Source organism: Schistocerca piceifrons, chromosome 1 (assembly GCF_021461385.2).
Source record: "Schistocerca piceifrons isolate TAMUIC-IGC-003096 chromosome 1, iqSchPice1.1, whole genome shotgun sequence".
Classification (NCBI taxonomy): Eukaryota; Metazoa; Arthropoda; class Insecta; order Orthoptera; family Acrididae; genus Schistocerca; species Schistocerca piceifrons.
Genome location: NC_060138.1, coordinates 811,890,346 through 811,917,533, shown reverse-complemented (window position 1 = coordinate 811,917,533; position 27,188 = coordinate 811,890,346). Strand labels below are relative to the sequence as shown.

The 27,188-nt window shown below is 46.3% G+C and overlaps 1 protein-coding gene across 1 annotated transcript in view; it reads left to right on the top strand.

The window, feature by feature from the left end:
- The window catches only part of LOC124789873 (aminopeptidase N-like), a 244,663-nt gene that overhangs the window by 80,176 nt on the left and 137,299 nt on the right, over positions 1–27,188 (top strand). Inside the window, exons 4-6 of the mRNA XM_047257391.1 lie at positions 9,092–9,247; positions 13,726–13,850; positions 23,687–23,888. Coding sequence (XP_047113347.1) covers positions 9,092–9,247; positions 13,726–13,850; positions 23,687–23,888 — 483 coding nt within the window. The remainder of the gene's footprint in view (positions 1–9,091; positions 9,248–13,725; positions 13,851–23,686; positions 23,889–27,188) is intronic.

The window sequence follows — 27,188 nt, the reverse complement described above, 5'->3', positions numbered from 1 at the left end:
ACAAATACCTCAGTGTAACGATTCGTGAAGATAAGAAATGGAGTGATCATGTAGGCTCCATCGTAGATAAAGAGCTTGGTAGTCTTCGGGTCATTGGTAAGATACTGCAAATGAGCTTGATTAAAAGACAATTCCATCCTAGAATCATCCCTCCAATATGTGAGACCCATACTAACTAGAACTAAGAGATGATATGGAGTGTATAAACAAGAGCACGAACGGCCACAGGTTTAGCAAGCGCAGGCATTTGCAAGGGAACACACACCTTTAAAATCAAAATTGCAGAGCAGACACAAGTCACATCAAGATGAGCTTTGTTTGGAATCGTCTCATGAATCCTAAGGTAGTACATAAGACAATAATATCACTAAACTATGGCAGATATGAGCCTCTTTTTAGGTCGTAATATTTTGAAGAATTAGCCTCAATTGCGCAAATTTTCTGTTCTTTACCAGGTTTAGGCTAAATTAATCTAGCCTTCTTCAGAAGCATAAAATTACTATAACATGCCAGAGTACGGCACAGTCAACGTCAAAATTAAAACCTGTAGTACCGTGGCACCATGTCGGATTAAAACTACTTTACTGAAGTCCATCCCCGGCATCTCTTCACCACGCGGCCGGTTGGCAGCAGCAACTACGTTGGCACTCACTCACCAATGCACCTCACCAGGGAGTTTACATTAGCTATACACAACCAACGAACTCACCTTTATATATATGACTATACACCGCCTGCTAATTGTAAAGTGTGACCCTCAGCTACATAACGTAAGCTGTCTGTGAGTTTGTTTTATTGTATGGTGATGTAATGCATTGTACACTACTGGCCATTAAAATTGCTACACCAAGAAGAAATGCAGATGATAAACGGGTATTCATTGGACAAATACACTCCTGGAAATTGAAATAAGAACACCGTGAATTCATTGTCCCAGGAAGGGGAAACTTTATTGACACATTCCTGGGGTCAGATACATCACATGATCAAACTGACAGAACCACAGGCACATAGACACAGGCAACAGAGCATGCACAATGTCGGCACTAGTACAGTGTATATCCACCTTTCGCAGCAATGCAGGCTTCTATTCTCCCATGGAGACGATCGTAGAGATGCTGGATGTAGTCCTGTGGAACGGCTTGCCATGCCATTTCCACCTGGCGCCTCAGTTGGACCAGCGTTCGTGCTGGACGTGCAGACCGCGTGAGACGACGCTTCATCCTGTCCCAAACATGCTCAATGGGGGACAGATCCGGAGATCTTGCTGGCCAGGGTAGTTGACTTACACCTTCTAGAGCACGTTGGGTGGCACGGGATACATGCGGACGTGCATTGTCCTGTTGGAACAGCAAGTTCCCTTGCCGGTCTAGGAATGGTAGAACGATGGGTTCGATGACGGTTTGGATGTACCGTGCACTATTCAGTGTCCCCTCGACGATCACCAGTGGTGTACGGCCAGTGTAGGAGATCGCTCCCCACACCATGATGCCGGGTGTTGGCCCTGTGTGCCTCGGTCGTATGCAGTCCTGATTGTGGCGCTCACCTGCACGGCGCCAAACACGCATACGACCATCATTGGCACCAAGGCAGAAGCGACTCTCATCGCTGAAGACGACACGTCTCCATTCGTCCCTCCATTCACACCTGTCGCGACACCACTGGAGGCGGGCTGCACGATGTTGGGGCGTGAGCGGAAGACGGCCTAACGGTGTGCGGGACCGTAGCCCAGCTTCATGGAGACGGTTGCGAATGGTCCTCGCCGATACCCCAGGAGCAACAGTGTCCCTAATTTGCTGGGAAGTGGCGGTGCGGTCCCCTACGGCACTGCGTAGGATCCTACGGTCTTGGCGTGCATCCGTGCGTCGCTGCGGTCCGGTCCCAGGTCGACGGGCACGTGCACCTTCCGCCGACCACTGGCGACAACATCGATGTACTGTGGAGACCTCACGCCCCACGTGTTGAGCAATTCGGCGGTACGTCCACCCGGCCTCCCGCATGCCCACTATACGCCCTCGCTCAAAGTCCGTCAACTGCACATACGGTTCACGTCCACGCTGTCGCTGCATGCTACCAGTGTTAAAGACTGCGATGGAGCTCCGTATGCCACGGCAAAGTGGCTGACACTGACGGCGGCGGTGCACAAATGCTGCGCAGCTAGCGCCATTCGACGGCCAACACCGCGGTTCCTGGTGTGTCCGCTGTGCCGTGCGTGTGATCATTGCTTGTACAGCCCTCTCGCAGTGTCCGGAGCCAGTATGGTGGGTCTGACACACCGGTGTCAATGTGTTCTTTTTTCCATTTCCAGGAGTGTATATTATACTAGGACTGACATGTGATTACATTTTCACGCAATCTGGGTGCATAGATCCTGAGAAATCAGTACCCAGAACAACCACCTCTGGCCGTAATAACGGCTTTGATACGCCTGGGCATTGAGTCAAACAGAGCTTGGATGGCGTGTACAGGTACAGCTGCTCAAGCAGCTTCAACACGATACCACAGTTCATCAAGAGTAGTGACTGGCGTATTGTGACGAGTCAGTTGCTCGGCCACCATTGACCAGACATTATCAGTTGGTGAGAGATCTGGAGAATGTGCTGGCCAGGGCAGCAGTCGAATATTTTCTGTATCCAGAAAGGCCAGCACAGGACGTGCAACATGCGGTCCTGTGATACGCCAGTATGGCGATGACGAATACACGCTTCCAATGTGCGTTCACCGCGATGTCGCCAAACACGGATGTGACCATCATGATGCTGTAAACAGAACCTGGATTCATCCGACAAAATAACGTTTTGCCATTCGTGCACCCAGGTTCGTCGTTGGGAGTACACCATGGCAAGCGCTGCTGCCTGTGATGCAGCGTCAAGGTTAACCGCAGCCATGGTTTCCGAGCTGGTAGTCCATGCTGCTGCAAACGTCGTCGAACTGTTCGTGCAGATGGTTGTTGTCTTGCAAACGTCCCCATCTGTTGACTCAGGGATCGAGACGCGGCTGCACGATCCGTTAGATCCATGCGGATAAGGTGCCTGTCATCTCGACTGCTAGTGATACGAGGCCGTTGGGATCCAGCACGGCGTTCCGTATTATCCTCCTGAACCCACCGATTCCATATTCTGCTAACAGTCATCGGATCTCGACCAACGCGAGCAGCAGTGTCGCTATACGATAAACCGCAATCGTGATAGGCTGCAATCCGACCTTTATCAAAGTCGGAAACGTGATGGTACGCATTTCTCCTTCTTACACGAGGCATCACAACAACGATTCACCAGGCAACGCCGGTCAACTGCTGTTTGTGTATGAGAAATTGGTTGGAAACTTTCCTTATGTCAGCACGTTGTAGGTGTCGCCAGCGGCGCCAAACTTGTGTGAATGCTCTGAAAAGCTAATCGTTTGCATATCACAGCATCTTCTTCCTGTCGGTTAAATTTCGCTTCTGTAGCACGTCATCTTCGTGGTGTAGCAATTTTAGTGGCCAGTAGTGTATTTCCACAGTTCTGATGATACTTGCGCTGGTCGAGTGAAACGTGTCAAAATACAGGGAAAAAAAGCAACTTATGGATGTTCTGCGATTTTAAGGTCACAGGTTTGCTTGATTAGCGGCAAGCCACACGAAATGTTTAAAAGCCTGAACGGGCAGATCGTCGAAGGCAGACACCTGTCCCATGTAAAACATTCAAGAATCAGTATTAAATTAGGAATCTAAGCTACAGATACGCAAGGACTTTTAGTTTAACACCTACTAAGCTACAGATACGCAAGTACTTTTAGTTTAACACCTACACAAAGGATACGGACCTCTCAGGAAGCCCCCAAACATGAAATGGTTCAAATGGCTCTGAGCACTATGGGACTTAACATCTATGGTCATCAGTCCCCTAGAACTTAGAACTACTTAAACCTAACTAACCTAAGGACATCACACAACACCCAGTCATCACGAGGCAGGGAAAATCCCTGACCCCGCCGGGAATCGAACCCGGGAACCCGGGCGTGGGAAGCGAGAACCCTACCGCACGACCACGGGCTGCGGACCCCAAAGATGAAGATCAAGGGGTTTGAGTCAAGGCTGCCCTTTCACTAGACGAAAATGCTAAACCTTGCGAGTGAATGTTCTCGTTGTAGACGTGTTTTGTTCTGTGTCTGAAGGGTGGGGCGAACGCCACTACGCTTTTTACCCTAGTAACTGGACCCGCTGTTTAATAGAAAGGTTATACAGCAAGCACCGATCATACATAAACATAGGTATTAATACAAGTAACTAAATAATTGATTAAAAATTTCAAATAAAATTGACGAAAGAAATGGAACATGATGTAGTGAAAACAGTGCCGAAATCGATTACAAGTGGAATACCATTTAGTCAGAAAAATTCTCTCAGATATGATGATGCTGTACAAAAGATTCGTAAAAGCGTGTCTGTTCTGTCTTAAGCTGAATGATGAAAATTGTAACGAGTGAAGTCAAGTTACGTAAGATAGCGAACTGTTTACGGTTCGCTAATTCATACGGCTAACCCAGTTATTATCTCAAAGCCCAAATCCCGGATAAATAGTATAGTGAAATTTCCTCAGTTGCCTGCACTACTATTTATGAAAGTTCATTATGATTTACAGCCACTAGCGTTAAGTTAATGTACTTCAGTCAGAGAAATACGCAGAACTCGAAAGCAGAGTGACAGGGACTAACTCCCGTACTGAAACACTGCGGGTGTACTGTCACTTAGAGAAAGCAAGTTCCACTCCTGCCCAGACGCTGTTCAGACTGCCAAAGTTTTCTCCCCCTCATCGACCGCTGGCCAACCAAAAGACCTTGGAGCGCTCCAGTGCCGCCTCTTTAAAACCTTGGAAGCCAGACTACGTTAGTCATATTCACGACTTGTTACAGAATTGTTCAAATAAGCGTCTTCTCGTCCTTACGACACTATCTCCTTCCAAATCATTCTAACATGAATATTACAGGAGTTATCAATAAATATATTGAGTGGTGCCCACATACACTACTCTTCAATGAATGAAACATAAAGAGATATATGCGTACAAATGACTGTACCATATCCAAAAGGGGCAAACATTGCTGTGCTTTCTTGTGATGCACTCAGTTCATAGGTAACATAAACCAGAATTTGAATTATGGGCGATTTTTATAATTCCCTGTTTCACTCTACCAACATCATGGTTCGATGAACCCACTGCCAGGCACTTAAGTGTCAATTGCAGAGTAACCATGTAGATGTAGATGTAGATACACAATTTGGCACTTAAATGTCATTTCGAATTAAGATTATCTGTACTTAAGGAAAAATTAAAGAGCGTATACTGACCGAATCATGAAAGATCGCCGGAATAAAAAGGAAAATCATCCAGGTTTTTATATTAGCTACAAGTCTCATAACTTAGGTGAAGGCGCACAGTGGAAGCCGCTTCCAGTCCATTAAGAGGCACCTGTAATACGCATTGAGAAACTGCTGATTTCACGCTCACTGATTGCGAATTGGAGTTAAAAATTGACACAGTCACGTATCATCATAAGCAAATAGCCCCAAAGCCGTATACGGAGGCCATCAAACGCCAAGAAAGGCGGAGTTCGAGAGTTCCAGCGAACAGAAGAGATCCAGCTGCTTCGGATGGACTAGTGTCCGGCTGGCGCTATGTAAGTGAGCAGTCAGACTCAATGAACTTCGTGCACTAGGAAGGACTTGCAAAGCTTAGCTGTATGTTCCTCTTGGCTAGGGTTATTGGGTCCCATCATGCATTTGCCTACATGTGCCTATGTCTCTGTCAAGTCCGTTGTGACGAGTACTTTAACTTAAGGGTTCGAAGTGAACAATAAAATCTAGCACTTCCATGGTTCATGGTCTGTATTACCATACACTACTGTTTATAACCAGATATTAGTAATAATACAGGCTAGAGTGGCCATTTGTTCTAGCAATACATAGGAGAACCTAATAAACCTCATCCGTGTTTCAATAAACCAATGTCGATGCTATTCTGTATGAACGTTGCTAACACTTGAAGAAGCAATAGAAAAGCCAACCCAGAGTTCAATTTCCCCTGTAATCAACATATCTACCTCCTTAGCCTAACATCTGAGTCATTCTGCACTGTCTCCAACCACAGAGACCTGAACAATGTCAGCTTGACCGCGTTGCCTTTTCATCGCTGTACGCGTACCAAGAAATCCCGCGTCATCTCTCATCTGAGAGTGAGCTGCTAAAGCACTTCGGGTTACGACAGGCGTAAGGGAACCCATGCTGCTGTAATGCTACGAGTTTCTGTAAATTACATCGAGCTCTGGTTCGTTCGATTGAATCGTATTAATTAAAGTCGTCGTTACTCTGGTATCATTTGAGTTTCACGTAAACCAAGTTATTATGCTTTTAGAGAATCTAAGAGCTAAAATTTTACTTATCGATAAAGACTGTAGCTGTACTGGTTTGTCAGTAGTTTAACTTGAAATGGTTTTTAAATCAGTGTTTGTAAAAAGCTGTGTTAGTCATGGACTGCCGATCATAGAGCTAAGTGGAATGCTATAATAAACCCGTGAAATCGACATGTACTACTTTATATATGTCATGATTTCGTATGATTAATGGATTAAAGTTTAGTATTTTTCTCGTACAAACTAATGTATAACTTTTTAGTTCTTCGAACTGACACCGTGGCTGAGGCAGTAGCCTGTCCCACTCTTTCTTCCTTTCGGAACGTTACGACCGTTGCGCCTGCAGTGGGGGTGGCTATTGGCCTTGTTCTGGCTTTCTCCACCGATAGGGCCAGGCGCCCCGGCACTCTATGTACGTCGCTCATAGTAACGTCTTACAACCTTCTTTCTGCACTGAGATGACAAACGTCATGAGGTACCTCCTAGTATCGTATCGGACCTCCTTTTGCCCGGCGTAGTGCAACAACTCGAAGTAGCATGGACTCAGCAAGTCGTTGGAAGTCTCCTGCTGAATTATTGAGTCATGCTACCTCTATACCCGTCCGTAATTGCGAAAGTGTTGCCAGTGCAGAATTTTGTGCAAGAACTAACCATTTGATTATGTCTCATAAATGTTCAATGGGACTCATGTCGGGTGGTCTGGGTGGGCAAACCATTTGCTCGAATTGTGCAGACTGTTCTTCAGACTAATCGCGACGAATATTGTGGCCCGGTGACGTGGCGTATTGTTATCCATAAAAATTATCGTTGTTTGGGCACATGAAGTTCATGAACGGCTGCAAATGGTCTCCAAGTAGACGAACATAATTATTTCCAGTGAATGACCATTTCTGTTGGACCAGAGGACCCAGTCCATTCCAAAGTAACACAACCCACGCCATTATGGACCCACCACCAGCTTGCACAGTGTCTTGTTGAGATCTTGGGCCTATGGCTTCGTAGGGACTGCGGCACACTCCAAACCTACCATCTGCTCTTGCCAACTGATATCCGGACTCATGTGACGAGGCCAAAGTTTTCCGGTCATCTACGTTGCAACCGATAGGGTCACGAGCCCTGGATAGACGCTGCAGGCGATGTCGTGCTGTTGACAAAGGCACTCGAGTCAGTCGTCTGCTGTTACAGGCCGTTAACGACAAATTTCGCCGCCCTGTCCTGACGTATACAGTCGTCGTACGTCTCACATTGGTTTCTGCTGTTCTTTCACGCAGTGTTGCTCGTTTGAGAGCACTGAGAACTCTACGTAAACGCTGCTGCTCTCGATCGTTAAGGGAAGGCCGTCGCCCACTATGTTGCCAGTGGAGAGAGATGTTGTTGTTGTGGTCTTCAGTCCTGAGACTGGTTTGATGCAGCTCTCCACGCTACTCTATCCTGTGCAAGCTTCTTCATCTCCCAGTACCTGCTGCAACCTACATCCTTCCGAATGTGCTTAGTGTATTCATCTCTTGGTCTCCCTCTACGATTTTTACCCTCCACACTGCTCTCCAATACTAAATTGGTGATCCCTTGATGCCTCAGAACATGTCCTACCAACCGATCCCTTCTTCTAGTCAAGTTGTGCCACAAACTTCTCCTCTATTCTATGCAATACCTCTTCATTAGATGTGATCTAACCATCTAATCTTCAACATTCTTCTGTAGCACCATATTTCGAAAGCTTCTATCCTCTTCTTACCCAAACTATTTATCGTCCATGTTTCACTTCCATACATGGCTACACTCCATACAAATACTTTCAGAAAATCATTCCTGAGACTTAAATCTATACTCGATGTTAACAAATTTCTCTTCTTCAGAAACGCTTTCCTTGCGATTGCCAGTCTACATTTTATATCCTCTCTACTTCGACCATCATCAGTTATTTTGCTCCCCAAATAACAAAACTCCTATACTGCTTTAAGTGTTTCATCTCCTAATCTACTCGTAATTCCCTCAGCATCACCCGACTTAATTCGACTACATTCCATTATCCGCGATTTGCTTTTGTTGATGTTCATCTTATACCCTCCTTTCAAGACACTCTCCATTCCGTTCAACTACTCTTCCAAGTCCTTTGCTGTCTCTGACAGAATTACAATGTCATCGGCGAACCTAATGCCTGAAATTTGGTATTCTCGGCTCAAGCTTGATACTGTGGATCTCGGAATATTGGTTTTCCTCACGATTTCTATATGGAATGCCCCTTGCATCTAGCTCCAACTACTATTCCGCGTTCAAAGTCCGTGAAAACCCGTCGTGCGGCCACATTAATCACCTGTGGACAAGTGACAGCTCCACCAAAGCACTATCCTCTAATACCTTATGCACTTGATACAACCACCATCTGTATATGTGCATATCGCTATCCCATGACTTTGTCACCTCTGCGCAATCAGGGCTACACTCCGATAAAAGTGCATTTCCGCCAAACAGGAGACAAAGATGAGAACGAATAAAAGTCTCTATTTGGACCTGTTCAACATTAAGGATGGTGTTCGAGATCACACTGTTGTTATCGGTAGTATTTTGTGTTAAGTTAAATTACTGTATTACTTTTAGATTAGCTTCTTGTTTAAAATATGTGCTTAGTTCGTAGCAGCAGTAGGTGAGGACGACGGGAACTAAGCAGCAGCTGAGCAGTGACTCCGTGCTGTGCCCGTAGGTACTTCGCGGCGACGCAGATGCGGCCCAACATGGCGCGCAGCATCTTCCCGTGCTTCGACGGCCCCATGTACAAGGCCACGTTCGACGTGAGCATCGAGCGACCCCGCGGCCTACGCGCCCTTTCCAACATGCCCCTGCGCCACACGGCTGTCGTGTAAGTACCGACAATAACTGACCGTATCAACAGTCTGTCTGACCAGCAAAGCAAAGTGGAGTACTACGTCTGTCCTACATGACCCAGAGAGTACTCTGGCGGGAAGAGTTCTTTGTCACGTAGCGCCAGTCGAAATGGATAACCAACGTTAAGTGAGTGCCCCTACCTAGAGAGAGCCAGTTCCAGTGCGTTACGCAACTTGATAAAGAACATTAATATGGTGGCTATGTGGCCTTTCCGGCCGTGGTGTTTCCGACATTTTCGCAGGTGCCACAGGTTCCATGAGAACTGCGGCGTATCAGTTTTGTTCTGTGGGTTTTCCGACCAGTGCCTCCCCCTCTGCTAATTTACGCCAATCGTTCACCAGTAGCGGATGGGTTGAAAATTCCTGGCAGATTAAATCTGTGTGCCGGACCGAGACTCGAAATCGGGACCTTTGCCTTTCGCGGACAAGTGCTCTACCATCTGAGCTACCCAAGCACGACTCACGACCCGTATTCACAGCTTTACTTCTGCCAGTATCTCGTCTCCTACCTCCCAAACTTTACAGAAGCTCTCCTGCGAACCTTGCAGAACAAGCACTCTTGAAAGAAAGGATATTGCGGAGACATGGCTTAGCCACAGCCTTGGGGATGTTTCCAGAATGAGGTTTTCTCTCTGCAGCAGAGTGGGCGCTGATATGAAACTCCCTAGGAGATTAAAACTGTGTGCCGGACCGAGACTCGAACCCGGTCCCGAGTTCGAGTCTCGGTCCGGCACACAGTTTTAATCTGCCACGAAGTTTCATATCAGCGCACACTCCGCTGCAGGGTGAAAATCTCATTCTAGGGGATGGGTTGTCCGGCAGTGCCCCGCCGATAGCCTTCGTCTCCGCATAATTTAGAAGGCCTAAGCTACCTGAGTTCTATATAATGGTCAGTTGGAAGGAGGAGACGATATAGCGAGGTCATCGGTCCCATCGGATTAGGGAAGGGTGGGGAAGGAAGTCGGCCGTGCCCTTTCAAAGGAACCATCCCAGAATTTGCCTGGAACAGTAGGGAAATCATGGAAAACGTAAACCAGGATGAACGGACGCGGGTTTGAATCGTCGTTCTCCCGAGTGCGAGTCCAGTGTGCTAACCATTGTCCCACCTCGCTCGGTCTTTGCAATGTGAGTGATGGAAATAATTACAACAGCGAAAGGTAAACCAAGCCTTCTCTAGTTCGGTCATCGCTATCGGCTGAACAGAAAATGTGATCAGTGTATGAACTGGTTGTGAGTGAAATCAGAACGGAGTAAGAACCAAGACCGGTTATGAAATGAAAATGGCAGAATAATGGCGGAATTGCAAATTTGTGCCAACTGACGAACCAGATGAGCAAATAAAGAAACGAATGCTTAACTGCAGGAAAAGCTTCCACGAACCACTGACAGTACCTGTTTTCGAAATTTTTAAAGATGAATTTCAGTATTTGTAATTAAAGGATTATATTTCGTCGAAAAATGCTCTATTATGAGAACTCCAGGTCTGCATTGTGTAAACGAAGTAGGAAAGCTACTGGAACGACCCAGAACCCTGGCACTAGTTCAGAGACTGAGCTGTGCGAAGCCATTTTGAGATTAAATGAGGGTAATAATTTTTTGAAAATTGGTGAAGGATCTATTCCTGATAATAGAATCCTGGTGCTCGGTTGTGAAGAAGCAGAGACAATCCTTTGTGAAAATGAGACTGTTCTTATAGGCAGGACATGTGACAGTTGTTCAAAAGAATTCGACCAGCTGTGTGCCACACACGTTGATATCGGAAGCGCAGAAGAAGAGACGAAGATATTTGCTATTTTATTTGCTTTGCTCCAAGACAAAAATCAAAATACATATGAAACACTTTTTTCTGGATTGAAAAATAAGATGCCTTGGTGATCATAGGAAACTCCAGTGCTACACTTCTAAATTTTTGCTTCAGTCAACGTCTAAGTACAAGAACTGGGATAAGAGAGTAATACAGGAATAGAGAAGAAGTCTGCTTCTTTAGCCGCAAGTGTGCTGCAGTGGCATATCTGTGCCTAACAGTGTTGGTGAAGCGTGATTGGTAATAATGGAGTAAATGTCCAGTTGGGAAAAGCACATGAAATTGCAAGACTATCAATGGATGGAAAAAGTTTTCAACCAGTGGCACAGGACCACCAATGCTGTCGAAGGCTGGCTTAGGAAGCTTAAACAAGCTGAAGAAGACAGCAGTAAATGCTATACAGTATTTAAAATTAAAAAAGATTCATTGGCCTGCCTCTTTAAAAAAGAAGAAAAATATACGAGGGTTATTCCAAAAGTAAGGTCCGATTGATTGCCAAATTGAAACCACAGTGAACATCAGAAATGTTTTACTTGTAACAATTAGCTACACCTTTCAGCTACTTCTCTACGTAGTCGCCGTTCTGACTTAGACTTTTGTCATAGCGTTGTACCAACTTTTCAATAGCCTCATCATAGAAGGCAGCCGCCAGTGCTTTCCACCAATTCTCCACGCTGGCCTACACCTCGTTGTCTGTGTCAAAATGTTGTCTTCAAAGACAGCGGTTCATGTGACCAGAGATGAAACTCAGGGGGAGACAATTGCGGACTGTATTGTGGGTAATCTCACATTTCCATTTGAAAACGATGCAGGAGCATCTTCATTGCCCCTGCAGAATGCGGCTGAGAATTGTCGTGAAGACGAAACAGCACGACAGTTATGTAATGTTGGCTGCATAGCTTCAGGCGAAATTTCTCACCAGGCCCTCGTACTTGGCGGCAGACACTATTTTCTAGACATCTTTACGCACTCACTGCGAGCTCAGAAATGAGAAGAGCGACGTGATGCTAACTGGGGTTATACTAGAGACACTACCCAACACATCTGTGCAAAGCTTTATCGGATTTTCATAGTCGTTTCCATTTCGCGACTGATCGGACCTTACTTTTGGAATAACCCTCGTACATGGATCTTGATAAAAGATTAAAAGACGTCATAAGTATATGTAACGACGCGGGGGATTTGAGAAAATTTTTAAATTCTATGGCTTTCTGACTGAAAATTTAGTAAGAAATTGAAATTAATCAAATCACACAAGTTTAATTATTTGCTCCAATAATGTTGTAGCAAGAAAAAAGGTAAAAAGTAAGAAAGTAAAAAAAAATGAAAACACGTTTAATCATGACTATGTATTGAGTTTCCCCTAGCGTATACAGTGTTCAGATAATTTACGAGACGACGTCACCCGACTGCATTCCTGTAAGGTATTTGAACATTCCTGTGTACTATATGGACAGTCCATCCTAAGCCTGGATAAAATATGAAAGGACATTCTTATTAATAAACGGTTGACAGAGCCTTCACACAGTCGGAAAACCTACGGATAAAATATTTGTGTGGTTTGAAACATCTCGTTCACGTGACGACTTGCAAAACCCACAGCCGCTTAGCCCACGACACCAGTACGGCTACGAAACAAGAGCAGCACAGATGAAGCTCATCTCCCGACGAGGCTGGGTGTGCGGTATCCCACCACGAAGAAGAAGCGAACGCAACCACCAGTTACCATTGCAACACTCTTCAATAATATAGTCCATACATATTCAGTTTGATTGGCCAGAAATAATTATAGAGACCACTTTAGGCTTGACAAGGCAGACTGTTGTGCGTTGTACTGTGTGAACGAAAAGAGGTTGGGTTAAAAATGAAAGACAGGCAGAAACAGACTGTACCACGCTGATTGTCTCGGTGGTTACGAGAGGATTCACAGACAGCGCTCACCCGCGCCACGAAGAACGCAGTACCATCACAGAAAAATCACCGATGATCTATTACAACTTATACATGCAACTCCACACTGGTTCTTGCGATTGGGTCTACAGTTACATATGTTAAAGAGTAAAAGGTAAAAATGGGGAACCGCTTCGATGTTTCGGTATGTTGCAGAAATTTCTAAGATTGATCACCGTAAACAAACAATAATTTGGAGAGACTGAGCTAGAGACGTGCCACGATATAATATAGGAACTGGTAAGTCACCGTAATCATGTTTCGTTAAACTGTCGGTTTAAGTTAATAAAAAAGAGTGGAGTAGCGTGATCTTAGAGAGTTAGTTTGCGAGATTAGGAAGTAAGACTGAAGCCGCACGCCAAATTAACGGCCATTAGTGTGATATATCGGTACTCCTTGATATAGTTTTCATGCGTTTTTCCAAATTTGTGTACTAAAATGTCATACTGGTTCCTCATATCAAACTCAGGAAAACAACACATTATTAATGGAGGCAAAACATAGTACACTAAAATTACACGACTCGCTAAAATGCGGTGTTCACCATTTTCTCTCCACATTTAGGGCAAATGAGGATGTGGTGGCATCATTGTACACTCAGAGTATCAGCTCCATCTAATTACTTGCAATAGACACTCTTAGTTCATAGTCGATAGTACTCTCAGTAGAGTCTGCTTACAACCTGTCCGACTGCTGCAGGGCTGACGATCCAGCGTGGGAAGTGGACCACTTCGAGACGACGCCGCCCATGTCCACGTTCTCGCTGGCGGCGGTAGTCTGTGACCTCGGCATAGTGACACCGAAGAAGGATTCCGACGAACAAGGTACTAATAATTGTAGTGCGAAGCATTGCATTGTTATTCCACTACAGCATACGGTGATGTACGGCGCAGTTAAGCTGATTGAGGTACATTGACAAAATGGAAAGTGTTACAACGTGTTAGGTCACGAAAACCTTGGCTAAAAACTATCAGTCCTTCTTCAGGCGTGGGTCCACAGCCTCGACGTAATTCCTGAATGATGAAACAACTTTAAAAAACCATCATAGGCTGTTAATTCCATGTATTTGACATTACTGGGCAGTTTCGGTCTGTAACCGATTTCAAATGTCTACAGTAATAATATGAGACGCAGCAAACAGGTAAGGCACGTAGCAAACATTGTCACGCTTTGTGTATTACAATTGCTGCTACATTACTTACATTGCATCGGCGGCGTGTATGTCATATTTGAAACCTGTTTCATGCTAGTGGGAACAGGCACTCGTTCCTTATATACAATTTTTTCTCTTCATTGTTATTTCACAGCCCTCGCGCCGTAAGGGCTGGGGGGGGGGGGGGGGGCTGTAAGCGGTGTATTCAACCTGCTCTTCAGTGTCAAGGGCCAAGTAAAACTAAGAAGAAAAAAGGTGACATTAATGGAAGGCTTATACCTGTATGTAAGAAACTTGGTGTTCCATGGTTTAAATTTCAAATGAAAACAATAAAAATGTGAAACGAAAAACAATAACAGTCTATTTAAAAATCGATGTACTAGGGCGTGCTGAAAAGTAATGCCTCAGAATTTTTTATTCCTTTCTCAATATCGATTGAAGTATTACATGTCATCCACATTAGTCGGTCGATTTTCCCACTTTGGTGACGCAACTTGCAACCCTCTGCCATTAAAGAGCTCCGAATTGAAGCGTGTAAGATGGCGGTATGTAACGTAACCATGTCGATGCATGAGAAACAGCCTGCTGTAATCTGCCAGAAAACTGAAAGCACGAATTCAAAAAGTTCGTCCACCCTTCAACATGACAACGCCAAACCACAAGCGATAGCTGCGACATCTGCAACAATCCGACACCTTTGGTTCACTGTCGTTGATCATTTTCCATACAATCCTGCTTTCACCCCATCCGACTTTGATCTGCTTCCAAAATTTAAAGAATATCTGCAAGTACTTCACTTTGATAGTGATGGAGCGGCACAAGCAGAGGTGAGGTTGTGGCTTCGTCAACAAAGTTAAACATTCTACAGTGACGGTATCAATAAACTGTTCTCTCGCCGAAGAAATGTTTTCATCGCCAGGGTGACTATGTTGAGAAAGAAATATGTAGACATGAAGAATAATGATGTAGAATGCTAATAATATATGTATTATTTAAAAAGGTTTCAGAGTTACCACAAAAAAAATTTGGAGGCATTACTTTGCAGCACGCGCTCGTAAAATACTAAAACTTGGAGGACCTGCCCTAGGAAAGACCTTCTGGTACTGAAGAGAAAAAAGATTAGGCGTTGAGGACAGTAGGAAGGTGTGGGTGTAAAGATGGAGGGTAGATGCGAGGAATTGATGGAGTAAGAAGCGAAAGTTAGGAGACAAGAAGCAAGGAGCGGTTGGAGGTGTCGATAAGACTGTAATTTGAAGGGAAGAAAGGGGGTAGGGAGGCATGGGGAGTCCTTATGAGGTGAAACGCGTGGAGCGCATTAATGGTTGGTAGTCACACACAGATCTCGAAAGTCTAAGTGTATGGTGTTACACGACAAAAACTGTTTCCAAGAACACCTTTTGTATTATATCATGTAAGCAAACACTCTTAACAGCTGGCTTCCTGATGCTTGTCATATCCATTCAACGGCAACGTATCCTTTTTTTGCTTCCTCGTGCATCAACAGAATCGTTACAAAAACGCGGGAACATGTGGCGCCCGAAAAATATGCTTACGAAGGGACCGTACGAACTTCCCTCCACCGGCTTCATTCATATTGTCAGGGTGTGTAGAGCTCGACTAGGACTTTAACGTGGGTAAACAGGAACGCGCTACTCTCAGCCGTTTTCGAGAAAATCGTGTTTGATTCTTCTAGGCGTGCTTACATACTTTGAGCCGCAGCATTTAAGGAGTGTGCAGCCGAGCGAGTAATCGCTTAGTGTCCTAAGTGCGAGGTCTCTGGATTGAGAATCGCTGCCGGTCCTTGCTGTTTCTTGGTTCCCATGTAATTCCTACAACGGATTTATTATTTTCGTAATCTTTATCCTCAACAAATGGGGAAAAAAAATTTGGTAAGGGGGCTGGATATAAAAGACGATTCACAAGAACTTTCAATCAGATCAGTACAATTTTATTTATATTATAGTATCTACATTTATAACAATTATGATGTGTAATCTGCAAGCACTGTACGAATGAGGATGACACTGATCTTAGAAATATGGAAAATATTAAGGAATGGGCCGGTGGGGGCTCAGGGCGCAGAGCGGTCAGGGATCGAAACCCGAGGCCTGGCCACAGTGTCTCTCTCACCGCCACCGAGCCTATTGGGCATAGGAAACAGGGAGACACAGGAATAAACAGAAGTGGAAGGCTTTGTTTTTGATTTAGAAAAAAAGCAAAAGACTGGGGTAAAGAAAAATAAATAAAATCCGCGCATTTACGGAGCGCTCTCCCACCCGCCGAGGTCGGGAGTAGAATCGATCGTAGGCGGCTTAAAGTCAAACACTGTGGAGGCGGGGGGGGGGGGGGGAGGGAGGGGGCGGGGGGTAGGTGCACTCAGCTCCGGACACTCCGCAACTAAGTGGAGGTCTAACGGAGACCCCTCGAAGATAGTTGACAAACAATGTTCGGTAACGTAGCGTGTGTTCGAGCGCTTCATGGGCTGTTTGTAAACAGGTCGAGAGATCGAGGCGGGATTTTGGTCCCTCACAGAATAGATGACCCACTGCCCACTCCTTGACCAACGTAATGGCACGATATTGGCTGCGGGAAAATGTTTGTCCTCCGCGCATAGAAACATTCGCAGTTCGATCGTGTCAGGTGGCACTCTGAGATAGCAGGCGGTGGTTTGCTGCACGAATCGCCAGACGTTGTGCGAACAGACACAGGTCAGACGGTGATCATCAGTGTAGAGTTGCTGACAAAGGAGACAAATAGAGGAATCCGATAAACCAATGTTGTGCAGTCGCTGTTTTGTTGCAAAGTTCCTGTTGATTATGTGATATGACATTGCCCAGATTTCCATAGGGAGGAATGGCTGGTGGATGTACTCCACACTATGGGTCACCAGATGGAGGGATATTTGGTCTCCATCATATTACAGGGAACACTGTGCAATAGCAGGTTGTAAAAATCCTTCATCCTGCTCGGACGTGTATCTGGGAGGCTGGTATGTGTATAACTATAGTCGACGAAAAAGCCTGAAATGTGCGACAGATGAGGCACTATGTGGCCGACGGGCACCAGTGGTGAGGTGGACGCAGACAGGAGGACCTCAAATAAGTTGCGTGTTAGGGATGTGCCCCGTCCGGTCCATTGTCTTCTCACGGTACTCATATACCAGGCTGAATCTTGCATACGGACATTGACGAGTCTGAGGCCACCATCCCTTGGGGGTAGGGTGAGTGTCTCATAATAGGCTCTAAAAATGAAACCAACCGTAAGATACCGAGCGAGATGGCGCAGTGGTTAGCACATTGGACTCGCAGTCGGGAGAACGACGGTTCAATCCCGCGTCCAACCATCCTGATTTAGGTTTTCCATGATTTCCCTACATCACTTCTGGCAAATTCCGGGATGGTTCCTTGGAAATGGCATTGCCGACTTTCTTCCCTATCCTTCCCTAATCCAACGAGACTGATGACCTCCCTGTTTGGTTTCTCCACCAAATCAACCCCAACCCCCCCCCCCCCCCCCCCCAACCGTAAGATAACAGCCAAGGGACCGCCTGAGGGTTTCGCCATATCGCCGTCGGCGAGATGTGGACCAATTTCGATGCAACATAACGATTAAGAAACTCAACGCCTTGAAGTGTGTCCAGGCAGCGCAGGAGGTTCTATAGCACGTCGTTATGGATGATGTGTAACAAGTGAAGGAAATTCGTCCTGCTGTGCGTGTGACAGTGGGGGTAAAGGCAATGCCCAGGTACTGCAACTTCATCACAAACGGCAGGAGTACCACTCCACCTTCCTGGAAGCCTTGTCCAATGTACATTGCAGATTTGGCGACATCATTGCACTGTCAGCTGCAGCCCCATAACGTGTAATCAATTCTAGGAGTGCTCGAATCTCGAGCCGGAACTGACGAGAAGGAGGAGGTCATCAGTGTATACGCGACAGCGAAAAGTGAGCTGGCGAAGTGTGAGGTTGAGGAGCTCGGTAGTCAGGCCCTCAATGAGCGGCTGTAGGGCGATAGGATGCAGGAGGGTAGAGAGGGTTCACCCTTGTCGCGATTGAACGACGGATGGCTACCGGCCCTGTTAAACGTCCATTGACTTGGACTCATGAACTGGCGCTCCTGTTAAGTCACCGCTCATGACCGTTGAACCACGGTCTGGTTTGTGGACAGGAAAGACGATGAGCCCATCAAAGGCAGGAGGGAGTTCTTGGTCAGATGTCATCAGTTCTTGAAACATTGTCGTCTACCGCGTTGCCTTGAGCCCATGGAGGGTTTGGTAAATCTCAGTCGGTAAGCCGTCAATGCCAGGCGATCTGTTGGCTGTACCCTTATTGATTGCGTCGTCGACTTCGTTCACCACTGTCAAAGTATCCGCCACTATGTGGGGGTGGGTGCGCGTGACGTAATGCAAAATGTAGTCATTTGTTTCAGCGTCATCATTTCTTTCCTAGAAGTACGTCGGTAGTGTTCTACGAATGCATTAACGATGTCATTCTGATTGGTCACTTGCGGGCCATGAGGCGTGACCAGAGTGTCGATGAGCTGCCGACGACACTGTCGTTCGTCGGACATTATATTATGCATGAATGAAAATGCCAATCCTCCTGATCGTGGTGCCTCGTCTGTATTGCCACTCCTTGCAATTTACGGCGTGCCAGGACAATTACCCTCGCTTTAGTTCTTTGCGTTCCAGCTGGTTGTCTAGGGTACGCGGCAGAGCATCCAGATCCCAGAGAATCGCATAGTAGAAGCTGATGGCGCTGCGATGCCATTTGGCCAAGTCCTTTCCGTATCTCATCAGTGGTCACTGGATGCCTGGTTTGGCACAGTCCATCCATCACTTCACTGCCGAGTGGTAGCTGGGAAGGCGTCGGTCGCAGGCTGGCTACAAGTTGGGTGATGCAAATGAGAAGTATTGAGTTTCGACGGCGCACGGCTGCACCATAAAGCTTGGGGCAGAAGGTGGACCATGCAATGAGCGTGTTAGTGCAATTGTTGGAAAAGGCCAGTGGACAATGTTCGGCATCCCATATCACAGATCTAAGATCCAGTGAGACATATATCCTGTCTAGATGCCTTGCAGAATGACTGGTAAGATAGTATGGCCAGAATGGTCGCCATGCTCGGCTTACCAGGTATCTTGGAGCAGCAGGTCCTGCACCACTATGCATAGTTCGTGGCATGTAGTATAGTGTGGAACCAGATCTTTTGGGTGCAGAACGGTGTTATAATCACCTCCTAGCAGGCAGTGTTCGTATCGCCCTAAAAACAGGGGTGGGGGTGATATCCTCAAAACTGGGCCCATTCATGTCATTGGTCGGTGCCAGAAGGGGCATAGATGTTAATGAGGCGTATCTCCATGGCAGTGAATGCCATGCCTCGAGCTGATGGAAGGAAGGTGACATCGGTGACAGGAATCCCTTCGCAGACGTAGATTGCCACTCCACGGCCCATGGGATAGCTTGCGGTGGTGTGCGCGGTATCGTCATTGATATCTAGGAGACTGGTCAAGTGAACTTCCTGCATTAGGTGGATTTTCACCCTTGATCGGCTGTTGTTATTGTTGGTGGTTGCTATCCGATAGGGCTGGTGGCGGACTGCTGGAGGCCAGTCCACTCTGGCGTCAGCGGAAGGGCGTGGGTGTCGCGGTGGAACGTCATACCGCTCGCCCACGGGGGTTCTGGGGAGAGTATGACTACTGGAGCGGCGCCGACTACGCTAGGTCACGTAACAAGTGCTGCTCTTCAACCTCCTGGTCGGGCCATGCCGTGGAGGCGGGCACCCGTGTATCGTCCACTTTGTCGTCAGAAGATGGAGCAGTGTTTTGGGGAGTAGTTACGGCTGTGCTATGTCCACTAAATATTTCAGCGTCCTCATGGTGCTTTGGGCTGACGGGCGCAGGCACACCGGAGGATGTCACCGCGCTCACATTGTCCCTTTCGGCAGTGGCGAATTCGTGGCGTCGTTCAGGTCGACGGCGGCCTCGTCGTTTCGCTCGGCTGTGAATTCCTCGAACAAGAGCGACCATGTAAAGCATACGAGCACGCATAAAATTTCAGACTAGATGTTCCTGCAAGCCATTGACAGTTTAGTCTTGCTTTTAACATATAATGAAGTGCGAGTCGTGCCCTACACATCCTGTCAATGTGAGTCAAATCAGTGAGGGGAAGTTAGTACAGTCCCTTGTTACACTTAACAGTCTGCAGACTCTCATGGTGTAATGGCAGAGGGTGTTAAAGCCAGTCTTGTATGCCTGTTATTATTCTAAACACAAGCATTACATAATGGAATTCAAAATTACTTACAGTGGCATCACTACTATGATCAATTATTCGTACTGCAATACAAATGCTTGAATGTTTTATTAAATTTTTATTTTTAAAAAACTGCTTTTTATGCGAGTGCTAAAAATTATCTCCACACTGGTTACCACCACATGAAACATAAAGTGGCCCAACATGCTGTGCCCCATCATTATGGTAGAAAGGTAGTTCTTACAGTTGACTCAAAATCTTGCGTCACACATATATGTTAACTATAAAATTTTTTACAGCGCCATCAGTACTAAAATCGCTTACAAGCGCTTTTGCTGTTAGACAACGTTAGTCATATTTTAAATTATATATGAACCACTGAACCTGAGGGACTGCTGCGCGGAGTAGCCGTGTGGTTAGAGGCGCTATGTCACGGATTGCACGGCCCCTCCCACCAGAGATTCGAATCCTCCCTTGGGCATGGGTGTGTGTATTGTTATTAGCGTAAGTTAGTTTAAGTTGGTGTAAGTATTGTGTAAGTGTAGGGAGAGAACGTCCTCAGAAATTTGGTCCCTTTGGAATTCACATATGAGGGACTACTGTTATCGTCATTAAATGTAAGAGTTGCAGAGCCGCATTGTATTTTGGAGTGGGAGCGTTCTTTGTATGATATTACTAGTGATGTAAATTTCAGTGTTAAAGTACCACTGTAGCAAAATGAAGACAATAGATCATATCAGAAAAATTATTATTTATTTTATGCAGCAATAACGATTGTAAACAGTTTTAACAGATTGGTGTGACACAGGATGTTTAGTCAACTGCAGGCACTGCCTTATCACTATTGTGACGAATGACAGTCATGTTTTATCACCATAGTGATGGGGAACAGTAATGATGGACCACTTGCATGATAGTAGACAATTTTTAGCACTGGTATGAGAAAAAACATTTAGTAAAACCTCCAAGCATTTACATACCAGTAACAAATAATTTATTACACTGTACTAATAATATTACTGGAAGCGATTTTAAAATTATCTATTATGTTATGCTTTTATTATGTTAGGTATGCAAACTTTCGGCACACGACTGTGATTCTCCCCTCCCGTAAAATATATAAGCGTATTCTTTGGGCGCTATATGTTCGCGCGGTTTTGTAACGACTCTGTTTATGTACAAATAAGCAAAAGAACACGTTGTGCCGTTAAATGTGTTTGAGAAGAACTAGGGAACCAACTGCTGAAGTACTTTACTTGCATGACGTATTGCAAAATGTGTGTTTGGAAGCAGTTCGTGATGTTCGACGTCAACGTCCAGTCACAGACTGCAGTTGGCGGCACTAACGGTGGAGGATATACAAAGAGTGTCGGGAGGTCGTGGATAATGATGATGTTGGTTTGTGGGGCGCTCAACATCGTGGTCATCAGCGCCCGTAGAAGTTCCAAACTTTCATTACCAGAATGATGATGATAAGGACAACACAAACACCCAGTCCCCAGGCGGAGAAAATCTCCGACCCGGTCGGCAATCGGACAAGCACCCAGTAGTGATCCAGAGGCAGCAACGCTAACCACTAGACCACGATGTGCGGACCGGGGTGGTAAAACAGTGCAGTCGTTGTCGCAAGGAGGTAACAGGGCTGTATACCTGACGTCCAAAAGGGTATGGTCATTGGCTTTCGGGCCACGGGTAAAAACATTTCCGAAACGGCTAATTTCGTAACTGTTCAGGTGCCGCCGTGATTAAAATGTACTGTGCATGACAAAACGGCACTGTCCAAAACAAACGGCAAGCCAACTGTAGTGCACCACGAGCTGTAGGTGACAGGGGCGAACGACGGCTGTGAAGACGTATACTGGCGATTAGAGTGATGCAGTTGTGTAAATGACCAAGAGGCTACCAACAGTGTCTCCTCAACAACCATTCAGCGAACGTTGCTGCTTATGGGCCTCTGCAGAAGGCGTCTGGTTCATGCAGCCATGGTAACTGCTGTTCATCAGCGACAAAGCTTGGAACTTGCACGCCAGTACTACAAGTGAACACCCGCTGAGTGCGGACAGGTTGCCTTCTCAGATGAATCACGTTTCATGTAGCATTGGACAGACGACCGTTGGCGTGCACGACGTGAAACGTCTGAAATGCATTTTCTGGGTGGTCTCGTCATTCAGAAAGACGCAGTGGATCAACACAAGTATGCATTTATCTTTGGAAACCATTTCAACTCTTAGACGCAGTTCGTTCTTCCTCGGCACGACGACATCCACCATCAGGACAATGTAACTTTTGACACAGATTTAAGATCCAAGAGCACCAGAATGAGTTTACAGTACGCCCCTGCCCATCAAATTTGCTGGATTTAAACCTAAACGTTGATCGGGCTGTTCACGTCATGTATCCTTAACTGAGAAACCTAACACAGATGGTCACTGAAGTCCTCCTGCACGTCTCGCAGCAATTCGTGCTGCAAAAGATTGTTAGCCAGGCCTTTGACACGCGGTCACATTAATGTGACTGGAACGTGTAAGGGGCCTACTCCAACAGCATAATGGAAGGCCCCAACAACAGAAAAAAGTGGTTCAAATGGCTCTGAGCACTATGGGACTTAACTTCTGAGGTCATCGGTCCCCTAGAACTTAGAACTACTTAAACCTAACTAACCTAATGACATCACATAATCACACACATCCATGCCCGTGGCAGGATTCGAACCTGCGACCATAGCGGTCACGCGGTTCCAGGCTGTAGCCCCTAGAACCTCACGGCCACCCCGGCCGGGGCCCAACAGCAGTTCACACTACAGACACCTTGTCGTGCCCCTTGATTTGTTCCCTGTAGAGCATGAGATATGAGGAGGATAATTTTTTATGTCATCTTACAAGTTTCATGAGGGGGAAGAAATATACAAGGCGAGATGCAGAGGCTGTTGCACCCATGCCACTACGATTGGAGAAGTGTATTCGTGACCGTGAGGGTGACACCTCATACTGATGTTAGTGATTGACACCAGTTCAGAATGGAATGGGAGCTTAATAGTTAAATACCCGTCCTCCATAAAGGTTGAAAAATATCGGACTTAATAGTTAAACACCCGTCCTCCATAAAGGTTGAAAAATATCGGACTGTTACTTCATGGTGTAACACACTTCATTTCCTTCAGCGGAATGCGCAATATTAATTAAAAAACATACAGCTTTACTTGGAATCTGATTGGGTATTAACGTCAAATCGGCAACTAAACAACCTGTGTCGGCAGATCCGAAGCCGGCGGTGAGCGTGTACGGGCGGTCGCACTTGCTGTCGCAGCTGGAGAAGGCGGCGGACCGCGTGCCGGCCATCGTGCGCTGGCTGGAGGCCTACTTCGGCGTCGCCTACCCGCTGGCGCAGCTGCAGCTGGTCGCGCTGCCGCACTACTCCTCCACCACGCCGGCCGACATGTTCGGCGTCGTTATCTTCAGGTCAGTGTCTCACTGAACAGCGTCAAGCCTCAACAAGCGATTGATATTGGTGTATGAATGCACCAGATCCTGTAATGATATCTGCAATATAGGACTTATTTCAATAGTGGTACAAGTCCATTACCTCCACTTTTCTGTCTATAATGCTTCTGACACTAATGATCCAAACAAACAGAAAGAAAGGTTCATCTCTAGCAAGAAGCCATATGCTTGAATATTTCTGCTACATCAACTGCAGATTTTTCGGCGCTCATTTAACTTTAGGACTCTGTATCTCAGAATGAACAAAAGTGGACTTGTACCACTATTGAAATAAGCCCTTCATCTATATATATGTATATCGTATATTGTGTAGGTGGTGCCCTGTATCATGTACAAATTTTAAAATGTCACGTCTCACCAAGAGATCCTGCTTGGTAATTCTTTATTCGCATCTACACTGCTGAACACAATTACAGGGTCGCTTTTTCGAAACCTCGTAATTGCCTACCACTGCGATGTAGAAGCTTTAAATTCGGCTCAAAGGTGCGTACAACGTTCTTCTGTCATAGTGCAAAAGCATGGCGCCCTGCGATATCAATTTCGAGTTCGCCTCTGCTTCAAACAGCAAACTGTCGATACATTCGAAGAAAAGTCCAGAGCTTACAATTTCGTGTAAGTATAAGGTGGGTTAATGGTGACGCAGTGGAACCAGATTTCACCACAATTCTACCCAACGCCACCGTTGATTTGTGTCACCCGATGAGAGGTTGTTTCACCCCTTCCTACATACATTTCATCCCTTCTGTTGAACCGAGCGGGTAGCGCAGTGGTTAGCACACTGTGAGAACGACGGTTCAAACATGCGTCCGGCCGTCCAGATTTAGGTTTTCCGTGATTTCCGTAAATCACTTCAGGAAAATTTCGCCGCGCGTGATTAGCCGAGCGGTCTAAGGCGCTGCAGTCATGGACTGTGCGGCTGGTCCCGGCGGAGGTTCGAGTCCTCCCTCGGACATGGGTGTGTGTGTTTGTCCTTAGGATAATTTAGGTTAAGTAGTGTGTAAGCTTAGGGACTGATGATCTTAGCAGTTAAGTCCCATAAGATTTGACACACATTTGAATATTTTTTGAAAATTTCGGGCTGGTTCCTTCGAAAGGGTACTGCTGCTTTCCTCCTCCATCTTTATCTAATCCGAGCTTGTACTCCTTCTTTAATGATCTCGTTGTCGACGGAACGTTAAACACTAGTCACCTCCTCCTCCTCCTCCCTCTGTCGACGCCTCTGCAATAGGGGAAAGAATTCGTGCACCTTAGTTAAGGACTTTGAATATGTGTGTGTACAAAGAAAGCCAGTCATTGATTCCTAGGTGCAGCCGTTTCGTCACCCATATGCTGAGTGGCACTACGTCACTGAACTAGCGCCTGTTGGCCGTATGAGAAATCTACGGGGTATCGAAAGGACATGTCGCCCCGGCACCTGGGAATTGGTGACTGACTATCTCTGTACGGGCCGCCCCGACAGCTGAGTACTGCCGGCACGGTAGCTCAGCGTGTTCGGTCAGAGGGTTTAGCTACCCTCTGTAATAAAAAACTGAGTGAACGGATCAACGAACAACCTGAACGGGTGACATCGGACGTCCACCACGAACAAATTCAACGAACAGTATAGAACAAAATGAGATCACAAAAAAAGTGGTCAGCGTGACGGATTGCTGTCCTACGGGCCCGGGTTCGGTTCTCGGATGGGTCGGAGATTTTCTCCATCCAGGGACTGGGTGTTGTGCTGTCTTCATCATCATTTCATCCCCATCCGGCCCGCAGGTCGCCCAAAGTGACGTCGAATGTAATAAGACCTGCACCAAGGCGGCCGGACCTGCCCCGCAAGGGGCATCCCGGCCAATGACGCCAAACGCTCATTTCCATCTCTGTACAGCAACATTTTTAAGTGCCCGACAGAGATGTGCTGTTGGTACGGATCGTTTTGCCGAACTGGGGCCCTAAGAGGGACCATTTGCCATTTTATTCACGCATATGCAGTGTAGTATCCCCCCTCCCTCCCTCTTCCTCTTCCCTCATAATCGCGCTCAGCGCTCAGCTGGGCACGAGACGGGAGGACTGAGAAAGCATAAACACGCTTTGCTGCTTGGGATAACGTTCACATTTTGTCGAAACGTTTTGAAAGGTCCCTAGTGGTCCCATCCTGTGCAACTGAGCAAAAACGGCGCTCGCGTTGCACTCGAAAGAACACGACCGCGTTCGCTGGGGTTTGCAGTCCTACGTTCTCCTTGGAGAAGGGTTGAATCGTCCGGCGGGTGTCAGCAGGGTCAAAGACTGTCAAGGACGTTTTTCTGTTTCTCACCGCCCTGCGAACTGTCGTTTTCGAACGCGAAATGTGTGGGAAACAACGGCCCCTGGGATGTGGTGGCTTCACTGTCGTACTTTGTGCCAACATCTGAGGCCTTCTCGTGTTGATTCTGAGCTGTGGTGTATCTTGAATGTTTTTCTCGGCCGTACATAAGGAAACCGTGTGATTAGAACTCTGGGCTTCGCGGTTCCTACCTCCATTGCAGAGGCGTCGAAAGAAGGGACGAAATGTAAGAACGGACGTGACGACCTTCCAATCGTCTGGCATGTCCACGGTGGCGTTTGACAGGACTTTGGTGACATTTGGTGCCAGTGAGACATCTTTAACTTACCTTACACCTCACGTTAAATTCTGCGCTCTGACTTTTTTTTTCATACCTGTCGACATGTTGCTGTTTGAAGCGTCCTCGGGACCGAGGGTTATGTCGCAGGTTACCGTGATTTTGCACTATTACAGAGGAAGGTGATAGTCAGCTTCGTGTCAGATTTCAAACTTCTGTGTCACAATGGGCGACAACAACGGGATTTCGAAAAAGTGACCTTTTGATTGTGTTGCGCATTATAGATTTATATGGGTGCTCCGTTTTACATCTCTTCGGACGTATATTCTTTGATATTTAACAGTTACTATCACTAATTATGTAATCGAAGGATAATTTCTTCTTCTTCCTATTCATGTGCAGAAAGTTACAGGTATTTGTGGTGAGTGCCAGCTGCCAGTCCCAGGGTCATATGCAGATTCTCAGCAGGATTCAATTGGCCTCAGTTTTGTCACGATGTGGCTTTCCTATATACAACACCACAGTCGGCAAATAGTGTCCTTGATTATCGACGTCAAATCATGCATTTACGTACACTGTTTCCAAAAATATAATCCAATAATATTCACGTATGACCGCATCACATGTGACAAAACTACCGACGTTTTGGCTGCTATTCACCCTGAAGGGACAAAGA